The sequence below is a fragment of the Ochotona princeps genome, chromosome 24 (genome assembly GCF_030435755.1).
Source record: "Ochotona princeps isolate mOchPri1 chromosome 24, mOchPri1.hap1, whole genome shotgun sequence".
NCBI lineage: Eukaryota > Metazoa > Chordata > Mammalia > Lagomorpha > Ochotonidae > Ochotona > Ochotona princeps.
This window is the reverse complement of record NC_080855.1, coordinates 7,728,483-7,748,720: the sequence shown is the minus strand read 5'-3', so window position 1 is coordinate 7,748,720 and position 20,238 is coordinate 7,728,483. Positions and strand designations below refer to the sequence as shown.

General features: G+C 45.8%; 1 protein-coding gene across 1 annotated transcript; it reads right to left on the bottom strand.

Annotated features, from left to right (window-relative positions):
• Positions 1 to 13,734: 13,734 nt before the first annotated feature.
• Positions 13,735 to 16,154, bottom strand: LOC101516874 (disintegrin and metalloproteinase domain-containing protein 21-like). The gene has a single exon (XM_004598170.3). The coding sequence runs from the start codon at positions 16,152 to 16,154 to the stop codon at positions 13,959 to 13,961; it is 2,196 nt and encodes a 731-aa protein (XP_004598227.2). The 3' UTR covers positions 13,735 to 13,958.
• Positions 16,155 to 20,238: the final 4,084 nt, after the last annotated feature.

Here is a 20,238-nt window from a genome sequence, read left to right as displayed (position 1 = left end):
AGATCACAGCAAGAGAGGAATAGAACGCGACAGAAGCATAAGTGGAGCAGCATAGAGCCACAGGGAGAGGTGTGTGAAGTTCCCTGGACAGTGTGGAACCAAAAAGATCCACACAACTCGGAAGAGCAACCAGGAAAAAAACAAAACAAAACAAAAGGCAGGGAAGTCGGCATCCTGCTCCAGACCTGCTGAGTCACATTTAAGTGCAGCTGACAGGAGACGCAGCCGACCCAGATGATAAGGATGCTTGGAGGGATCATCACTGGTGAAGGTTCTCACCAGCAGCAGAGGCAGACTGCAAGAGCCTGAGGTTTGGGTGAGCTGAGTAGGGGCAGCAGTGGGTCAGCAGCTCCCAGAGCTCACTGTCCAGGGGCATGCACAAAGCCCGAGCCTCCTTGGTGTTCCTCTCCTCCCCCATCTCTCTGGAGATTCCAGCATCTGAGGACACAAGGCAAGTGCCTTGAAACTGCCGAAACTGTGTCTTGGAGGTGACGCACAGCGGTCCTGTGTGCTGAGGAGACACAGAGAAAGTGCACTGAATACTCCCACACCGTGTGGACCTGCACACCGCTGGGCTGTACGGACCCGCACGCTGGTGGGCTGTATGGACCCACGTGCTGCTGGGCTGTATGGACCCACGTGCAGGAGATGCTTCCAGAGAGCACCTGGAACCCTCCACGTCCTGCAATCCCATGCATGGGAGATGCATCTGGAGGACACTGAATACTCCTGCGCCGTGGTGTGCAGACTTACGTGCAAGAGATGCTCAGAGTGAGTGCCTGGAACCCTCCACATCCTGCAGTCCCTGGTACTGGGGACACATCGAGAAAGCACCTTGAATCCTCCGTGTCCTGTAAACCCGCTCACAGGGGGTGCACCCAGACAGCGCCTTCATTCCCCCACTCCCTGTGATCGCATACGTGTAGGGGATGAGCTGAGAGTGCGCCTTGAATCTGCTGGGTCTCGGAGGTGGCGCTCTGTGGTCCTGTGCACTGGGGACACACCAAAAATGCCTTGAATACTTCTGCGCCCTGCTACTCCACGTCTGCAGGCTCCAGTCTCTGCAGGATAGTGCTTGGAGACCCCTCAGCACACCAGTGCCTGGGTCTCTCAAAAAGGAACTCTAACACAATGGGAAGAAATACCAGAAAAAGTAATGATCCAGATGAGAGAGCCAGCACCCCACCAAAAAAGGACCAAAAGCCAATATCTATTTCAGAGATGTGAGATGAAGACATGGAAGTTCTACCAGACAAAGAATTTTAAAAAAATAATAAAATTCATCAGAGACAATGAGAAGAACTGGGAAGTCTTCAAAGAATTCAAGAACCACGTAGTCACAGGAATACAACAAATGAAAAGCCAAATTGTTGACTTAGAGCACAAAGTTGAGAGCTTAACCAACAGAATAAATACAGCAGAAGAGAGGATCTCTGAAACAGAAGACACGCAAAATGAAGATACCCAGCTCATTAAACAGCTGGAGACAAGTCTGAATAAAGCCAATAAGACCATACAAGAAATGAAAGACAACCTCAGAAAATCAAATATTAGGATTATTGGCCTTCCCGAATGAGCAGAAAGAGAGTTAGGAATGCAAATGGTGCTCGACGAAATTATACAGGAAAACTTCCAAAATACTTGGAACATGAACCCAGCACAAATCCAGGATGGTCAGAGGACTTCCAGCAGATACGATCCAAAGAGACCTTCACCCAGACATATGGTGCTCAAGTTCCACTCCAACGAAGACAAATAAAGAATCCTGAGACAAGTATGAAGCAGAGAAAAGATCACATACCGGGGAGAACCAATCAGAATCACTGCTGACTTCTCTGAAGAGACCCTACAAGCAAGAAGAGAATGGACAAAGATCTTCCAAATCCTGAATCAGAACAACTGTCAGCCAAGAATAATGTGCCCAGCAAAGATCTTATTTGTATGTCAGAACGAAACCATAGCAAAGAGAAACTAGAAGAATATGCCAGGACAAAACCAGCTCTACAAAATCTCCTTAGAAATGCACTAAATCCAGAAAAAAAGGAGGCAAACCATAGCAAAGATGGCAAACAGGAAGGTCTCCCCACTAAAGTCCACACAAGAAGGGGCAATTACACAGATACCAACACCCACAAAAACACATACGTACTCATGGCAGGGCAAAATCGCAACCTCTCAAGATTAACTCTAAATGACACAAATGGCCTAAACTCACCAATCAAAAGACACAGATTAACAGACTGGATCATCAAACAAGACCCAACTATCTGTTGCCTACAAGAGACACATCTAATCAGAAACGCCTCTAAGAAACTGAAAGTGAAGGGATGGAAAAAGATATTTCATGCCAATGGATGAGAAAAAAGGCTGGGGTAGCTTTCCTAATTTCAGATGATATAGACTTCAATGTCACAAACATCAAAAAAGACAGGGAAGGACATTTTATATTGGTGAAAGGATTGATCCATCAGGAAGTAATCACCATTGTGAACAAATATGCACCAAATTCCAACGCGCCTAGCTACGTGAAGCAATTGCTTACAGACTTAAGAGGAGACATTGATATGCACACAACAATTGTGGATGACCTTAACACCCCGCTAACAACAATAGACAGATCAACAAAACAAAAACTCAACAAAGAAACAACAGAGCTCATACAAACAATAGAACAACTGGACTTGGTAGACATTTATAGAACTTTTTACCTCAAGGCCATAGATTATACATTTTTTTCAGCAGTACATGGCACCTTCTCCAGTATTGACCACATGATAGGACACAAAGCAAACCTAAATAACTTCAAAAAGATAGGAATCATACCATGTACCCTCTCAGACCACCATGGAATGAAATTGGAAATCAACAACTCAAAATGCCCCAGAAAATACAGAAACTCTTGGAGGTTGAACAATATGCTATTAAACGAACAATGGGCCAGAGAAGAAATTAAAGATGAGATCAAAAAATGTATGGAAACCAATGAAAACTCTGATACAACATTCCAAAACTTGTGGGACACGGCCAAAGCAGTGCTGCGGGGTAAATTCATCACAACTAGAGCTCATGTTAAGGCCCAAGAGAGGCGTCAAATACAGGAACTAAACACACACCTCCAGGATTTGGAAAAACAGCAGCAGAAGAGCCCCACACACAATAAGAAATAAGAAATTGGGCCCGGCGGCGTGGCCTAGCGGTTTAAGTCCTCGCCTTGAAAGCCCCGGGATCCTATATGGGCGCCGGTTCTAATCCCAGCAGCTCCACTTCCCATCCAGCTCCCTGCTTGTGGCCTGGGAAAGTAGTCTAGGACGGCCCAAAGCTTTGGAACCCTGCACCTGCGTGGGAGACCCGGAAGAGGTTCCTGGTCTCGGGATCGGATTGGTGCGTACCGGCCCATTGTGGCTCACTTGGGGAGTGAAACATTTGACGGAAGATCTTCCTCTCTGTCTCTCCTCCTCTCTGTATATCCGGCTTTCCAATAACAATAAAATCTTAAAAAAAAAAAAAAAAGAAAAAAGAAAGAAAGAAGAAATCACACGATGATAAAGATGGCCGACCCGAGAGAGCGGGTGTAGGGCAGAGTGAGGACAGATGGGAACCGATCCAGCGGAGAAACAAACCAGGAGACAAGAATTGTGGGGATAGGTGTCGGAAGGTCACTGGAGTTCACTGAAGTAAGATCTACACAGCGTGGAGAGACAACCATAAAAAGGGGAAAAGAGGAGACAGCACGCCAGGAGAATTTTGGTGAGTCGAGATCCCAGCCAGGGGGAAGGCAGCGGAATCTCATCTCAGCCGTTCCAGGGAGGACAAAGGCGGTTGGAAGGACAGGCATCCACACCGACAGGGGAACCGACCACTGGAGTGCAGGAGACCCTAAAGGAGGCTACTGGATTGAACCACGGGGGCATCAACCCACGAAGATAAGCAGCGGGGGTTGCCCAGAAACGTGCCTCCCAGCAGGTCAGCAGCTTTGAGAGTGCAGAGGGGACTGGAGCTGCGCTCTGGGACTGGGTTACAGTAATCCCCAACTCAGCTCCGAATGGTTGACTAGCTGCAAGAGACTCCAGTGGAAACTGTTGCTGGGCTCAGCCTGAGCACTAGGAGCGGGGAAACACTTGGCAGAGCCTCCCTGGACAGAGGTGCAGGCTGGTGGGAGCACGGCTACATGACTCCCATGGCTCTGCTCCCAATGGCAGAACACCTTTGAGAAAGTGCAAAAAAAAAAAAAAAAAAAAAGAGAGAGAGACAGAAAAGCCTTGTAAAGGGGGCAGGGCAGGACTGTGAACTCGAGCAGATCCCCTGCTGTGCTCAGCTCAGCAGGAGACCCCGAAGCAAAGCCGGTTCTGCAGAACCGCGGGGCAAGTTCTCCCAGTGGATAGAAGCTGGAGGCTGCTAAACAAAGCCTGCTGGCCTGGCAGTGGAGTCGCTGTAGTACATCTCCCAGTGGGACAACTCTTTTGAGTGGGAATTCCAGGGAGAAGAACTTGACGGATCTTTCCAACCCAGCCTAGGGTGTAGATTCCAAACCACAGGAGGCAGGGGCCCAGGACAGAGACCCCTGCAGTGTGCAGCACGGGTCCCCAGCCCAAGAGGCAAGACGTGGCTGGGCAGGCCTGTGGCCCGAGGGGGCGCAGAGGCCCTGGCTAGGCGCGGCCTGCCCTGAGCCCAAGAGGCAAGACGTGGCTCTGCAGACCTGTGGCCTGAGGTGGCGCAGAGGCCCTGAGCCCAAGAGGCAAAACACAGCGCAGCAGAGTCAACTAACCTGGACGGAAGTGTGGAGCAGTGTGTCTCCCAGTGGGGCAACGACTTTGAGTGGGAGCTGCAGGGGGAAGGCCTGGCACTAGGGCTGGGACATAGAGCCTCCTGACCCAGCTCTGGGCTGTGGTCCACAAACTCCGAGCAACAAGCAGCTGGAGTCTCAGGCAGAAGCCCCTGCTGTGCTTAGCTAGAGCCCCAGAGTCAGTGGCACTACCCAACAGATCTCCTGAACCGGGAAGAAACACAGGCAAGCAGGGCCACAACAGGGGGTTTCCCAACAGGGGAATACATCTTTGATGGTATAGTTGGATGTGGAACAGCAAGCTCTACATCTACCCAGCGCAAAGAGAAGAAGCCCAAGGTTACAAACTATATCATTTACACCCTATCCACATTGGCACACACAGGACAACACCCAACCAACTAGCTACAACGGAGACAAGTGGCAGAGGTATAAACCCAGGCGCAAACGAAGCCAATCAACACCCACCTCACCATCATCTGCTGTCCCCAATAGAGTAAGAAGAAGTATACTTAGGCCAACACTCCATACAGCAGTTGCTGGGTCACACTTCCTATAACCTACAGCACCGAGGGCAAGCAAGTCAGAAGCTAAAATCCCAAACTGGCAAGAAACAACAACACAATGAGGAGAAGCATCAGAAAAAGTAATGACTCAGAAGAAAGATCAAGCATTTCCCCCCAAAACAATCAAAAACTAATCTCAATACCTGAGATGCAAGATGAAGACGTAGAGGAACTATCAGATAAGGAATTTAAGAAACTAGTGATGAGATTCATCAGAGACAGCGAGAAGTGCTGGGAAGAGTCCAAGGAATTCGAAAACCATGTCATTGCAGAAACAAATCAAGTCAAAAAGGGAATCCTCAATATAGAACACAAAATTGAAAGCCTAACCAACAGAATGAACACAGCAGAGGACAGAATATCAGAATTGGAAGACATTCAGAATGAAAGGCAGCAGTTCATCAAACAGTTGGAGACAAATCTGGAGAAAGCCAATAGGTCCATACAGCAAATGAAAGACAACCTCAAAAATTCAAATATTAGAATAATAGGCCTTCCAGAGGGAATGGAAAAGGAGATAGGCTTGCAACGGGTGCTCAGTGAGATAATACAGGAGAACTTCCAGAATACCGGAAATATAAATCCAGCACAAATCCAGGAAGGTCAGAGAACCCCCAATAGATTCGACCCAAAGCGATCCTCACCCAGACATGTGGTCCTCAAACTGCCTTCGAGATAATACAAGGAAACAATTCTAAGACAAGTAAGAAAAAAGGACAAGATTACTTTCAGAGGAAGGCAAATCAGAATCACAGCACATCTCTCAGAAGAAACACTCCAGGCAAGAAGAGAGTGGGGTAAAACCTTTCAAATCCTGAAACAAAACAACTGCCAACCGAGAATAATGCACCCGGCAAAACTCTCATTTGTATCTGAGAATGAAATTAGATATTTCAACAGCAAAGAGAAACTAGAAGAATACACCAGCACGAAACCAGCTCTAGACAACCTCCTCAGGAAGGTGCTAAACCCAGACAGAAAAAATGAAAACCAAAAACAAATATGGCAAATGGGAAGACCTCCCCACTAAAATCCATAAGAGGATAGTCAACCAGGCAGAGGTTCTAATAGTCGAAAATACACACTTGCACACTTGCATGCACTCATGGCAGACCAAAATCAATTTCTCTCAATATTATCTCTAAACAAAAATGGCCTAAACTCACCAATCAAAAGACACAGATTAACAGACTGGATCATCAAACAAGACCCAACTATCTGTTGCCTACAAGAGACATATCTAACCAGAAAAGCCTCTAAGAAACTGAAAGTGAAGGGATGGAAAAAGATATTTCATGTCAATGGACGAGAAAAAAAGGCTGGGGTAGCTTTCCTAATTTCAGATGATATAGACTTCAAGCTGACAGACATCAAAAAAGACAGGGAAGGTCATTATATATTGGCAAAGGGACTGATCCATCAGGAAGTAATCACCATTGTGAACAAATATGCACCAAATTCCAACGCGCCTAGCTACGTGAAGCAATTGCTTACAGACTTAAGAGGAGACATTGATATGCACACAATAATTGTGGATGACCTTAACACCCCGCTAACAACAATAGACAGATCAACAAAACAAAAACTCAACAAAGAAACAACAGAGCTCATACAGACAATAGAACAACTGGACTTGATAGACATTCATAGAACTTTTTACCTCAAGGCCATAGATTATACATTTTTCTCAGCAGTACATGGCACCTTCTCCAGGATCGACCACATGACAGGACACAAAGCAAACCTAAATAACTTCAAAAAGATAGGAATCATACCATGTACCCTCTCAGACCACCACGGAGTGAAATTGGAAATCAGCAATTCAAAATGCCCCAGAAAATACAGAAACTCTTGGAGGCTGAACAATATGCTATTAAACGAACAATGGGCCAGAGAAGAAATTAAAGATGAGATCAAAAAATATATGGAAACCAATGAAAACTCTGACACAACATTCCAAAACTTGTGGGACACGGCCAAAGCAGTGCTGCGGGGTAAATTCATCGCAATTGGAGCCCATGTCAAGGCCCAAGAGAGGCGTCAAATACAGGAACTAAACACACACCTCCAGGATTTGGAAAAACAGCAGCAGAAGAGCCCCACACACAACAGGAAACAAGAAATCATCAAAACAAGGGAGGAAATTAATCAGATAGAAACAAAAAAATTATACACAAAATCAATGAATCAAAAAGCTGGTTTTTTGAAAAGATAAACAAAATAGACACCCCGCTGGCCCGACTGACAAAGAAAAAACAAGAGAAAGCAAGAATTAACAGCATCAAAGATGAAAACGGCAACATAACAACAGACACTGCAACCATTAAGAACATAATCAGAAATTACTACAAAGCACTATACTCCAACAAATCAGAAGACCACCAAGAAATGGAAAAGTTCTTAGACTTATACAACTTGCCAAAACTTCGCCCAGAGGCAACAAACGAACTGAACAAACCCATAACTGAAGCAGAGATTGAATCAGTGATTAAAGATCTCCCAACAAAGAAAAGCCCAGGCCCAGACGGCTTCACTGCAGAATTCCACAAAACATTCTGAACAGAACTGACCCCAATCCTCTACAAACTCTTCAATACAAGAGAAAAAGAGGCAACTCTTCCAAACTCATTCTATGAAGCCAACATCACCTTAATCCCCAAACCCGACAGAGACCCAACTGGGAAGGAAAACTACAGACCTATTTCTCTGATGAACATTGACGCTAAGATTCTCAACAAAATCCTAGCCAATAGAATTCAAAAAATCATCCGACAGATCATTCATCCAGATCAAGTAGGATTCATCCCTGGAATGCAGGGATGGCTCAACATCCGGAAAGCCATAAATGTGATACACCACATCCAAAAATTGCAAAACAAGAACCACATGATAGTATCAATAGACGCAGAAAAAGCTTTCGACAAAATCCAACACAATTTCCTGCTAAAAACCCTAACCAAGGTAGGCATAGATGCAAAAATCCACAACATAATCAAAGCAATATATGAAAAACCCAACGCCAGCATCATACTGAATGGAGAAAAACTTGAACCCTTCCCACTGAAATCTGGAACAAGACAAGGATGTCCACTTTCTCTGCTGCTGTTCAACATAGTCCTAGAGGTACTCGCTGAGGCCATTAGACAAGAAAAAGAAATCAAAGGAATCCAAATGGGAATCGAAGAAGTCAAGCTTTCACTATACACAGATGACATGATTCTCTACATAGAAGACCCAAGAGACTCAATACAGAGACTGCTAGATCTTATACGAGAGTTTGGAAGAGTGGCAGGATACAAAATTAATGAACAAAAATCAACAGCCATAGTGTATGCAAATAGCCCAAAGATGGAAAAATACCTAACCAGCAAGATACCGTTCAAAATGGCAGAGAAAAGTATGAAGTATCTAGGAATAAACCTAACCAAAAATGTAGGAGACCTATTTGAAGAAAACTACAAACTGCTTAAAAAAGAAATTGAACAAGACCTCGAAAGATGGAGTAACATCCCATGCTCCTGGATAGGCAAAATCAATATGATTAAAATGTCTATACTGCCAAAAGCAATATATACATTCAACGCAATCCCAATCAAATTGCCCAAAACATTCTTCACAGATCTGGAAACAGCGATTCAAAGGTTCATCTGGAAACACAAAAAACCACGAATAGCTAGAACCATTCTCAAGAACGGGAAGTTAGCAGGGGAAATCACAGTCCCAGACCTCTGGACATACTATAGGGCAGTGGTCATCAAAACAGCCTGGTACTGGCAAAAAAAAAAAAAAAAAAAAAAAGAGAAGAACATCAATGGAGCAGAATAGAAACACCAGATGGGAACCCACACAAATACAGCCAAATAATCTTTGACAAAAAGACAATCGACAACCCAGGCAAATGGGAAGGTCTGTTCAACAAATGCTGTTGGGACAACTGGTTGATAGCCTGCAGAAACAAAAAGATAGACCCACATCTCTCACCATACACTAAGATCAAATCCAAATGGATAAAAGATCTAAACCTACATCCAGAAACCTTCAAACTTTTGGAAGAAAATGTCAGAAATACTCTACAAGATCTAGGGGTAGGTCCCGACTTCCTAAGAAGGACACCAAAAGCATTAGCAATCAAAACCAAAATAAACAATTGGGACCTCATCAAACGAAGAAGCTTCTGTACAGCGAAGGAAACAATCAACAAAGTAAAAAAGCAACCCACAGAATGGGAGAAGATCTTCGCGCACGACATAGGTGACAGAGGGCTAATTTCCAGAATATACAAAGAACTACAAAACAACCAAAATGTCAAAACAAACAAGCCACTCAAGAAATGGGCATGGGAAATGGGCAAACACTTCACAAAAGAACAAACCCAAATGGCAAATAAACATATGAAAAAATGCTCAAGTTCCCTGGCAATAAGGGAAATCCAAATTAAAACATCAATGAGGTACCACCTGACACCAGTAAGAATGGCCCACATGAATAAAAGCACCAACAACACTTGTTGGCGAGGTTGCGGGGAAAGGGGAACCCTACTCCACTGCTGGTGGGGCTGCAGGTTGCTACAGCCTCTATGGGAATCAGTATGGAGAAAATTCAAACAACTCAAAATCGACATACCGTAAGATCCAGCAATAGCACTCCTAGGAATATACCCAAAACACCTGTTTTATGAGAAGCCAACATGCACCCCCTACGTTCATAGCAGCACAATCAGTAATTGCAAAAACATGGAAGCAACCAAAATGCCCATCAGCAGAAGACTGGATAACAAAGCTATGGTTCATCTACTCCATGGGATACCTCTCAGCTATTAAAAAAAACAAAATGCAGTTCTTTGTGGCCAAATGGGCCAAACTGGAAACCATAATGCTAAGGGAAATGAGCCAATCCCAAAAGGTTAGATACCACATGTTTGCTTAATTTAAGATGAAATGATGTCAATATGAAAAATAGTACCTGTAAAATGTAATATTATCTCAACCTCAAACAGCTTATCTCACATGCAATCAGATATTGTGAAGCAACCAACGAACCAACAATAAATGTGAGTCAGACTGCTTATGATCTGCACCAAAGAACTGTAAAACCTAATATACTTTTAATACCCTATGTTATTCCGTAAGGGGGTGGAAGAGCGGAGAAATCCTCCGTTACCCTAGAAGGTGTGAGGAAGACGTGAAATATTAATTACTCCTCACTAGGGTGTTGAGGATTTCTCTGCACACCCCTCCTAAAACTGTTCTGCACCTAAACGCTTGACATATGTCTTGTTGGAGTTATAAGCCAGTCTAGACTAGCAGAAAAAAAAAGCCAGGTTTAGCAAAATTATGCTTCAATGCTATGAAAGGCTGAATATTATAATGAAAATAGACACAAGACAGCTGAACAATAATCTGTGGCTATTTTAAGATGTATAGAACCTATTGTACATAAACTGAAATTGAAATGTCAATGATGTGGTCACAGCATGTGGTTAAGAACTCGCATTTATTTTTAACATATTGGTTACTCAATACTATGTCAATTAATTCCATAACGTTATAAATTGTTGCTGATGGTATGTTCGAGCTTTTAATTGAGCGGGATGATACTCTGCTGGCTCTACCTTCAGACAAGAGAAGGTCTTCCTAAGAAGCCATTGAACTTAACTGTACGATAAGATGCTGGACTCTAGGCTTGGTATATGCTTGCAATGAAGGAATCTCAACTGAACTTGAACTGTGGTTATGCAACAAGGTGGAGGAATCCACCATGGGGGGAGGGTTTGGGGAGGGGTGGGGAGGAATCCCAGTACCTATAAAATTGTGTCACATAATACAAATGTAATTAATAAATAATTAAAAAAAAGAACTAATAAGCTTGAAAATAGCTTTTAAAAAAGAAAAAATGAGGCTTTTTATGTGGAATACATGACTGCACTAGAGTCAGCAAAGTCAGAGTCCAGAGGGATCCCAGGCACCCGGGAGTCCCTGCTCTTGGGGTCATGCAGAGCCGTGTGTGGGATTCTATGGTTGAGGCAGGTGGGATTCTGATCAGAACCAGACACAGCGTAGAGCAGAGCCTGACCTAGCAAACCTGAAGTGTCCAAGTCCACCTACTTCCTGCATAGCTGGACACTTGTGACACAGTGTGACCTCTGTCCTCTTCCCTGTGATGATCAGAATCATCCTCTGCAGGCTCTGTGGCCACAGCTCCTTTTCTCTTCTGCATCCTGAAATACAGTGGAGCTTCACTGTGAACCTGCCACTCAGGTGAGGGTCAGGATGAGGCTCCTGCAACTGCTGACAGTACTTCCTCATTGACTTCATCCTGGGATCCTCCATGACTGATTCATCCAAGAAGCAGCAGTGCACATTCATGGTCAAAGGGATCAAATGGTTTCCAAACTACTGGATGTGGGGGTGATCTTGTTCTCCCACATTCTGATGGAGTTTTCTCCATTCCACCGAGACCACCAGACAGCGCTGACCAGGCAATGTGGAGTATGGAGCCCAGGTCATTAAGGACAGTGTCCTGCTGGCTCCAGCTCCACGATCCAACCCTGTAGCTGAATCGCTGCTACGTGAGAGATCTTCACCAGAAAGCATTTATCCAGACCACCTCCTTCCTTCAGTGATTTCTGAGGCTGTTCTGACAGGTTCTCATTTGCTTAAGGCCAAATAGTCACATTTTTATCTCAACATTTTCATCATCTGAAATGAACAAATATTCTATTAACAAGTGCAAGTGCAACAATTTCATATGTCTACAAAAGATTTCCTGCAAAGATACAAATCTATCTCTTATGATGGATTAATAGTTGAACAATTCTATCAACTGATGTAGAAATGTCATTTCTGAGAACCCACCATGAAAATCTGCATCCACACGACTTCAGCTTTCCCCATGCAATGGTGTGGGGCCTTTTGATTTGTCACATGTAGTTAATTCTCTATGGAATTGTTCCGTACATGGCTCCTGACATGGAATGTCTTCCATACACCAGAAATTCATCGAAAGTTTGTCCAAAAGGTTGTTGTGTTACAGGAAGCTGCTGTGGTGTCTCGGGTAGCAGAACCCTCAATGGTGGGTGGGACTCACACCTGCTGATGTTCACTGTTTCCTATTTATGATCATGTTTTCCAATCTCCTGAGTGGGCACCACTGCACAGACTCCTGCTGCCCTCTTGTGTCTCCTGGCAGAAAGGAAATAGATGTTTTCTTGGGCTCCCTGACAGCTGCTGTCTCAGCAGTAACAAGAGTCCCCCATTCCCATCAAGACAGATGCTTCCACTGCCAACAGTCCCTCTATGACTGTGCTCTAAATTCCATCTCCAGATTCCTGTGCTGTGTACCCAGCTCCCTGCTGACTCTCACCCACTGCCCTAGATCTCTTGCTGAGGCAGTGCTCTCCTGTCCCCTGGCACCGGCTCCACTCCACCTCATGAAGTAGCTGTAGGGGTGCTGATCTGGCTGCAACCAGTTACAAGGAACTTTAGGGTTGGCGTCGGTGTCCAGGCAGCAGGGAGCCCTTCTCGGGACCCAGTCCAGATTCCTGGGCACCGTATGCTGCTTCCCACTATGAAGATGGCACACACATCCCAGCTCATGAATCTGCAGGGAGGTCATAGCACAGCCTTCAGGGTTAGGGTTAGGGTTCGACACAGGAATGTGTGTGACTGAGGACATGAATGTAAAAAGGAGGATCAATGTCCCCAAGCAGCATCTGAGGGGACACCAGACAAGCACAGGACCAAGGTTGGGTCCATCATTGATTTGGCAAACAGAAGACAAGATTGCGCCAAGAGTGTGGGACTTGAGACAGAGGTGGTACGAGGCACGGGGCATCTGGGATTTGTAGGCACTGGGGGTGGAGACACCCCACTGAAGGGCAATGAGCAAAAACCACACCAGAAGCTGCACGCACATGGCGAGACAGTCCCAGTCACGCACACAATGAGCCTGGCACCGAAGGAGCCCAAGTATGGGCAGGCCTCTTACCCTGGCCATCTGCTGCCTCCCACCCCACCAGGGCAGTTGTGGCAGCCAAGCCTGCCTCTGCCTGAGGCATCTGTGCTGTCCCTGCTGGGAGCCCCCATCCTCTATGCCAGTGCTCACAGCCACTGCTGTGTGGTTTGACAGACATTGCATGGGATTCGTCCTGCATGGCCCTAAACCCATTCTGACTCAGGAAAGGGGAGAAGAGCAGGGAAAACACAGAGCCCAGGGGCACTCTGTTAGGGAAATGTCACGCAGGTGCCCTGCAAGGACACAGGAATATTTTCATCATCCTGGGGCAGCCAACAGGCATTGTCCCTGGTGCTATTCTGACTCTCCTCCTCCACAGACAGGCTCCTGTGGACTCCTGAGAGCTGATGGAAGGACCCAGGAGACAATGCATGAGATCTTGGAGATTTATTTCAGGTGAGCACCAGCACCCACAAGGGTGAACTGGTGACACAAGTGCAGACAACCCATCCCCTCCAGGGTGAGGGAAGGACCCCTGTGTGCCCTGTAGCCATCAGGGCACATGATCCTGAACACTGTAGCTTCTCCCACTGACTCACAGATGTTCCCATTACAGTCTCTACATTTGCTCAGGGGTCCGGAGGCCAACTGCCACTTTAATGTGGTTGAGGTGTTTCAGGGATTTCTTGTTTCTTGACCGTGGTAATTTTAACGGTTCGTACGTTTGTGGCTACCCCGAAGAGCAGCACACAAATTAAAGCACCAATACGACCAAGGATCACTCTCCAAATGTAGATCGGTTCCAGGCTGCTTATTATTTTACGGACTCTTCTGGGTGGGGGGCCGCTGTCTGAACTCCCACCAGGACCAGTACTGAGGCACAGTGGGGGACTCCAGCCTACATGGCAGTGGCAGTTCTTTCTATTGTTGCAAACTCCTCTGAAGCTGCACTTCTCAGGGGTGCAGTCATACTGCAGTTCATCTATCGACCCATTGCAACGGGAGTTGATACAGAAAAGCCCGTCAGCGCAGGGAGTGCCATTTCTCACGTGTCCAACATCATTGGCTCCAGTCGCACGGTGTTGATCTAACCCGAAGCAGAAGACATTATCATACAAAGACTGGTGGAAGGAAACATGTTCCTGCAGCTTGGGGACAGCGCTGACATTGGTGCACTGCAGCCTCCCACACTTCCTGTCTTCCTGAGTACACTTAAAGTGATGTGCGCCTTCAGGATATCTAAAACAAAAGCCAAATCGGAACCCTAGGGTGTTCACGTGATAGCAGCTGTCATGACCATTATGTGCACTTTCGCCAAAGATCTCTTTGCAGTGCATATTGGGGTCACTGCAGTTCCCGCGGTAGCAGTAGCCCTCCTCAGTGCACGGTGCTCCATCTTGAATATAAAAATCTTCAGGGCACGTGATGGTGGACCCGGTGCAGTATTCTGGAAGGTCACATGTGTTCATGATGGGTCTGCAGAGAGTTCCAGAAGGGGAGTAGGTGCAGTTTGTGCAGCATTTTTCTTTATTACAAACACTTCGAGGCGAGAACCGACAGTCATTTTGACAACATTGATTGGCATAACACTGCTTAAAGGAGCCGCAGTCACATTGCTCATTTCCTTCCACCTCGGAGTTGCCACAGCGTTCCTGTAGCAGGGTTTTATTGAAGTAATCGTACTGCAGTGAATAATAGCACGTTCTGGATGAAAATGCAGGTATGCTTTGAAATTGACTGTAGGAACAGTTGCTGAAGGAGTCTGTCAATTGCATGGATTGGTGCATTATACAGGTGGTTCTTCTATTGCATGCGCAATATGGAGCATCGAAAGTCGCACCTAACATTCTCATATGGCCCTGTGCACTCATAATAGCTAATTGTAGGTAATGTCTGCCTCGGAAGGAAATAAACATAAGGTTGCTATTAGTGCATATGAATTTTAGAATTTCTGGTATCATGTTCTCCGGGTGCTCTGGTGTGATCCATGTGCCTATATCCGGAAGGAATCTGTGATAAAAAAAATGACGATAATGCTCAAAAATTGTACCTCCTGGAATTCGAAAATCATTGAAAGGGTTCACTGGTTCTTGTACATTATATACGGTTAGAAGGCTAACATAAACTCCACCATGAAGTGTTTTGAAAAGGCTGTCAACAACATTGAACACGCGCAGCACAAATTCTACACTTCTTGACATATTACGGTTGAGCACCTGAAACATGCCATTAGAAATCAGAATGAGCTCCTTGAAACGGAATGGATGGGCAGGATACACCATGACTTGGGTCCTGGGAGCTGCAAGGTGGCTTACCTCAGAGAGCAAGAGGTCTGAGTCTTTGTTTTGTTCCTGTCTGTATGGGGTTGGCCCTGTAGTGTTGTAGTCGGCCACTACCTGAGAAACAACGTGTTCAAATGTGTGCGAGTCCTGGAGGGGTTTGATTTCGTAGGTCAGGTCATCCAACTTCATGATACCTGCCAAGCCCCCGTAGCACGTGTCAATGGTGACAGTGGACAGAGGGATGTCCTCCAGGTAGCCAAAGTAGTAACAGTCCATTGGAATGTAGGGGTAGTCCATCTGCAAGGCTGCTTGGTCATCCTGGGTCATCATTAGCAGGGGTCTGGGCCAAATAAATTTCTTGCTCCGAAGGTGGATGACGTGTCTTTGGCCCCCAAAGTGCAGGCTGTAGAAGACCCAGCCTGGCATCTCAACACCTTTGCCAGGGGGCAGCTCCTTCCTAGGAATGACCACCTCAGATTCAGCGTAATGCCACATGGGGCTGCCAGGGGAACACAGGCGTGCTTCCAGGAGCACGCAGAGCCCCAGCAGGAAGAGGGTGACCCATCCCATGATCCAGCTCAGAGATATGAGTCCAAGCAGCTGCCTTAGAGGGAGGGTCCTCGGAGAGCCAGGTCTGAATCTTCTGCTGTGACCTCCTCTGCCAGGGGATGCTGACAGAGGACAAAGGGCCTCCCCAGGCTCCTAGCAGCCTCAAGAGATTGAGTAACAGAAGCAGGTGTGGTAGGGGTGGGCCTGGGCTTTGTGACAGCTGGGGTCAAAGGGCCTTGCACACCATGGAGAGTTAGCTTTGATTTTGGACAAGTGCCCACATGGGAGACTTTGATGCTAGCTGTCCAGTGTCTAGAAGAAGGGAGCCCACGGTTGGCCTCCACTCGGGAGAGCTCGGCAGTGCTGGGAACAGGGAGCAGGTGTCTGCAGAGACCAGTTTTGGCTCTGGGTTGTTCCTGCATGACGTTTGTGAGGCTCCTGCACAAGGGCGTGGTTTGCTCTGACTGCTTCGGTTCCTTCCTGCCCTGGTGGCCCCATTACACTGAAAACAGAATCTAGATTTTCTCACAAAGACTGCAAGAAAGGGAAAGAGACTAAGCAAAGTAGTAAACATAATTTCCTTTCCATTTTTGTGAGATCTATTTATTTTTATTAGGAAGGCAGATTTGAAGAGAGAAGGAAAGACAGAGAGGAAGACCTCCCACCTGCTGGTTCACTCCCCAAATGGCCACAATGGCTAGAGTTGAGCTGATCCGAAGCTGGGGCAGTGTACAGTTAGGGTATAGCTTAGGGTTAGGGTGTGGCTTAGTGTTATGGGACAGTTAAAACATTGGGTGTGGCTTAGGGTTATGGTACAGTTTACACTTGGGGTTAGAGTTAAGGTACAGTTTACAGTTAGGGTATGGGGTGGGTAGAGGAATACGGGTTAGGGGTGAGGGGATGGGTTACAGTATGGGAAGGGGTTGAGGGAAGGGGTTAGGAGTTTTGAGATCGGATTACTGTAAGAGTTAGGGTACAGGTTAGGGTACAGGTCAGGGTACATGTACAGGTCAGGGTAATGGATTAGGGTATGGTTTAGTGTATGGGTTAGGGTTAGGGTTAGGTTATGGGTACTGGAACGGGTTAGGATTAAAGGTTTAGAGTTAGGGTGAGGAGTTACGGTCCGGGTTTAGGGTACGAGTTAGGGTAAGGATATGGGGAAGGCTTAGGATTAAAGGTTTAGGCTTTAGCGTTAGGGTACAGGTTAAAGTTTAGGGGTTATGGGTCAGGGAAGAGTTAAGGTATGGGTTAGGGCGAGGGGTTAGGGAACGGGTTTAGGATACGGGTACGGGTACGGGTTAGGGTAAGGGTAAGGGTAAGGGTTAAAGTATGGGTTAGGGTTAGGGTACGGGTTAGGGTACGGGTGATAGTTAGGGTTAGGGTACAGGCTAAGGTTAGAATATGGCTAGGGTTAGGGTACGGGTTAGGGTATGGATAAGGGTGAGGGTTAGGGTTAGGTTTAGGGCATGGGTTAGGGTTAGCACAAGGTTTAGAGTTCGGTTTAGGGTATGCGTAAGGGTACGGGTTAGGGAATGGGTTAGGGTTATGGTTAGAATGTGGATTAGGGTACAGGTTAGGATTAGGGTACTGGTTAGGGTTAGATTACTGGTTAGGGTACTGTTTAGTATTAGGGTACTGGTTAGAGTACGAGTGAGGGTTAGGGTTAGGGTACGGGCTAGTGATAGCGTTAGGGTTAGGGTTAGGGTTAGGGTTAGGGTTAGGGAGCATGCTACTTTTCCGACAAGTTTCCCTTAGGTGAGAGAACACCGGAAATGACATCTCTCCTCACACCCTCCACCACTACCACCACTCTCCATCATTGTCTATCCTGACACAAAGCTGCCCCAGACAATGTTGCTTAATTCCACTCACTCACTCCCAGAATTCAGATCATTCAAATTTACATTTGTGATTTCCACTGCCTTTTTGTTTGTTCTTTCTTTCTTTCTTTCTTTCTCTCTCTCTTTCTTTCTCTCTTTCTTTCCTCTTTCTTTCTTTCTTTCTTTCTTTCTTTCTTTCTTTCTTTCTTTCTTTCTTTTCTTCTCACTTCTCTCTCTGAGCTTTGGATCAATAGCTTGTCAAAATGCCATGGAAACACCCCCGGATGGGACTCCGATGCCTATTGGTTTAGATGTTGATGTTGCGGTTCTGTGCACATTTAAGTCAGAAATGCTTAGTTTTCACGCACACACGCACGCGCACACACACACACACACACACACACACACACACGGGTTTGAGGCAAAAGCTGTTGAAAAACCTGTTTGTATCCTAAACACAGCTGTGTGGCACTGAGAACCAGGATTCCATACTTTCTTGAATGTTCTGTTCACCAACGTTCTGAGTTCTCTAGGCCTGCATTTTGGGGGAAAAAGTCCTGAACTGACCGGTGAAGTGGTGGGAGATTCTCTCTCTCTCTCTCTCCCTCCCTCCCTCCCACCCTAACCCTTTCTTTTCCAAGGAAGGCGTTCGACCAGGTGCCCGGTTACACTTAGTCTCTAGGCTGCAGTAGACCAGGTGCCTGGGGGCAATTGACACACATCATTTGCCATCAGGTGTCGCTGTTTACCTATTTGCTTTCTGTATCCTCTCAGGCTTCCTCAAACTTACCTTCCCTCCCCCTTCGTGGTCCCCCTTCCCCCTCTCTCTTTGCCCCCTCTTTGCCAACATCCCATGCTCCTGGATAGGCAAAATTAATATCATTAAAATGTCTATACTGCCAAAAGCAATATATACATTCAATGCAATCCCAATCAAATTGCCCAAAACATTCTTCACAGATCTGGAAACAGCAATTCAAAGGTTCATCTGGAAACACAAAAAAACACGAATAGCTAGAACCACTCTGAAGAACAGGAACTTAACAGGGGGAATCACAGTACCAGATCTATGGACATACTATAGGGCAGTGGTCATCAAAACAGCCTGGTACTGGCACAAAGATAGAGAAGAACATCAATGGAGCAGAATAGAAACAACAGATGGGAACCCACACAAATACAGCCAAATAATCTTTGACAAAAAGACAGACAACAACCCAAGCAAATGGAAAGGTCTGTTCAATAAATGCTGTTGGGACAACTGGTTGATAGCCTGCAGAAACAAAAAGATAGATCCACATCTCTCACCATACACCAAGATCGAATCTAAATGGATAAAAGACCTAAACCTACATCCAGAAACCTTCAAACTTTTGAAAGAAAATGTTGGAAACACACTGCAACACTTATGGGTAGGCCGTCACTTTCTAAAAAAGACTCCAAAAGCAGTAGAAATTGAGACCAAAATAAACAATTGGGACCTCATCAAACTAAGAAGCTTCTGTACAGCTAGAGAAACAATCAACAAAGTAAAAAAACAACCTACAGAATGGGAGAAGATCTTTGCGCACTACATAGGAGATAGAGGGCTGATCTCCAGAATATACAAAGATCTCCAGAGAAACCAAAACACCAGAACAAACAAACTGATCAAGAAATGGGCACGGGAAATGGGCAAACATTTCACAAAAGAACAAACCCAAATGGCAAACAAGCATATGAAAAAATGCTCAAGTTCCCTGGCAATAAGGGAAATCCAAATGAAGACTACAATGAGGTACCACCTAACTCCAGTAAGGATGGCACACATACAAAATACCACCAACACTTGCTGGCGAGGATGTGGGGAAAAGGGAACCCTTCTCCACTGCTGGTGGGACTGCAGACTTGTACAGCCTCTATGGGAATCAGTTTGGCGAATACTCAAACAACTGAAAATCAACATACCATATGACCCAGCAATAGCACTCCTAGGGATATATCCAAAACATCTCCTACACAAGAAACCAACATGCACGCCTATGTTCATAGCAGCACAATCTACAATCGCAAAAACCTGGAAGCAGCCAAAATGCCCATCAATACAAGACTGATAAGAAAGCTATGGTTCATCTACTCTATGGAATACTACTCAGCTATCAAAAAAAACGAAATGCAGTTCTTTGTGGTCAAATGGGCCCGACTGGAATCCATCATGCTAAGAGAAATGAACCAATCCCAAAAGGTTAAATACCACGTTTGCCTTAATCTGAGATGAAAAGATGACAACTTGGAAGATAGTACCT

Coding starts and splice junctions, on each gene's coding strand:
- LOC101516874 (XM_004598170.3), bottom strand. CDS start 16,154: ATGGGATGGGTCACCCTCTTCCTGCTGGGGCTCTGCGTGCTCCTGGAA.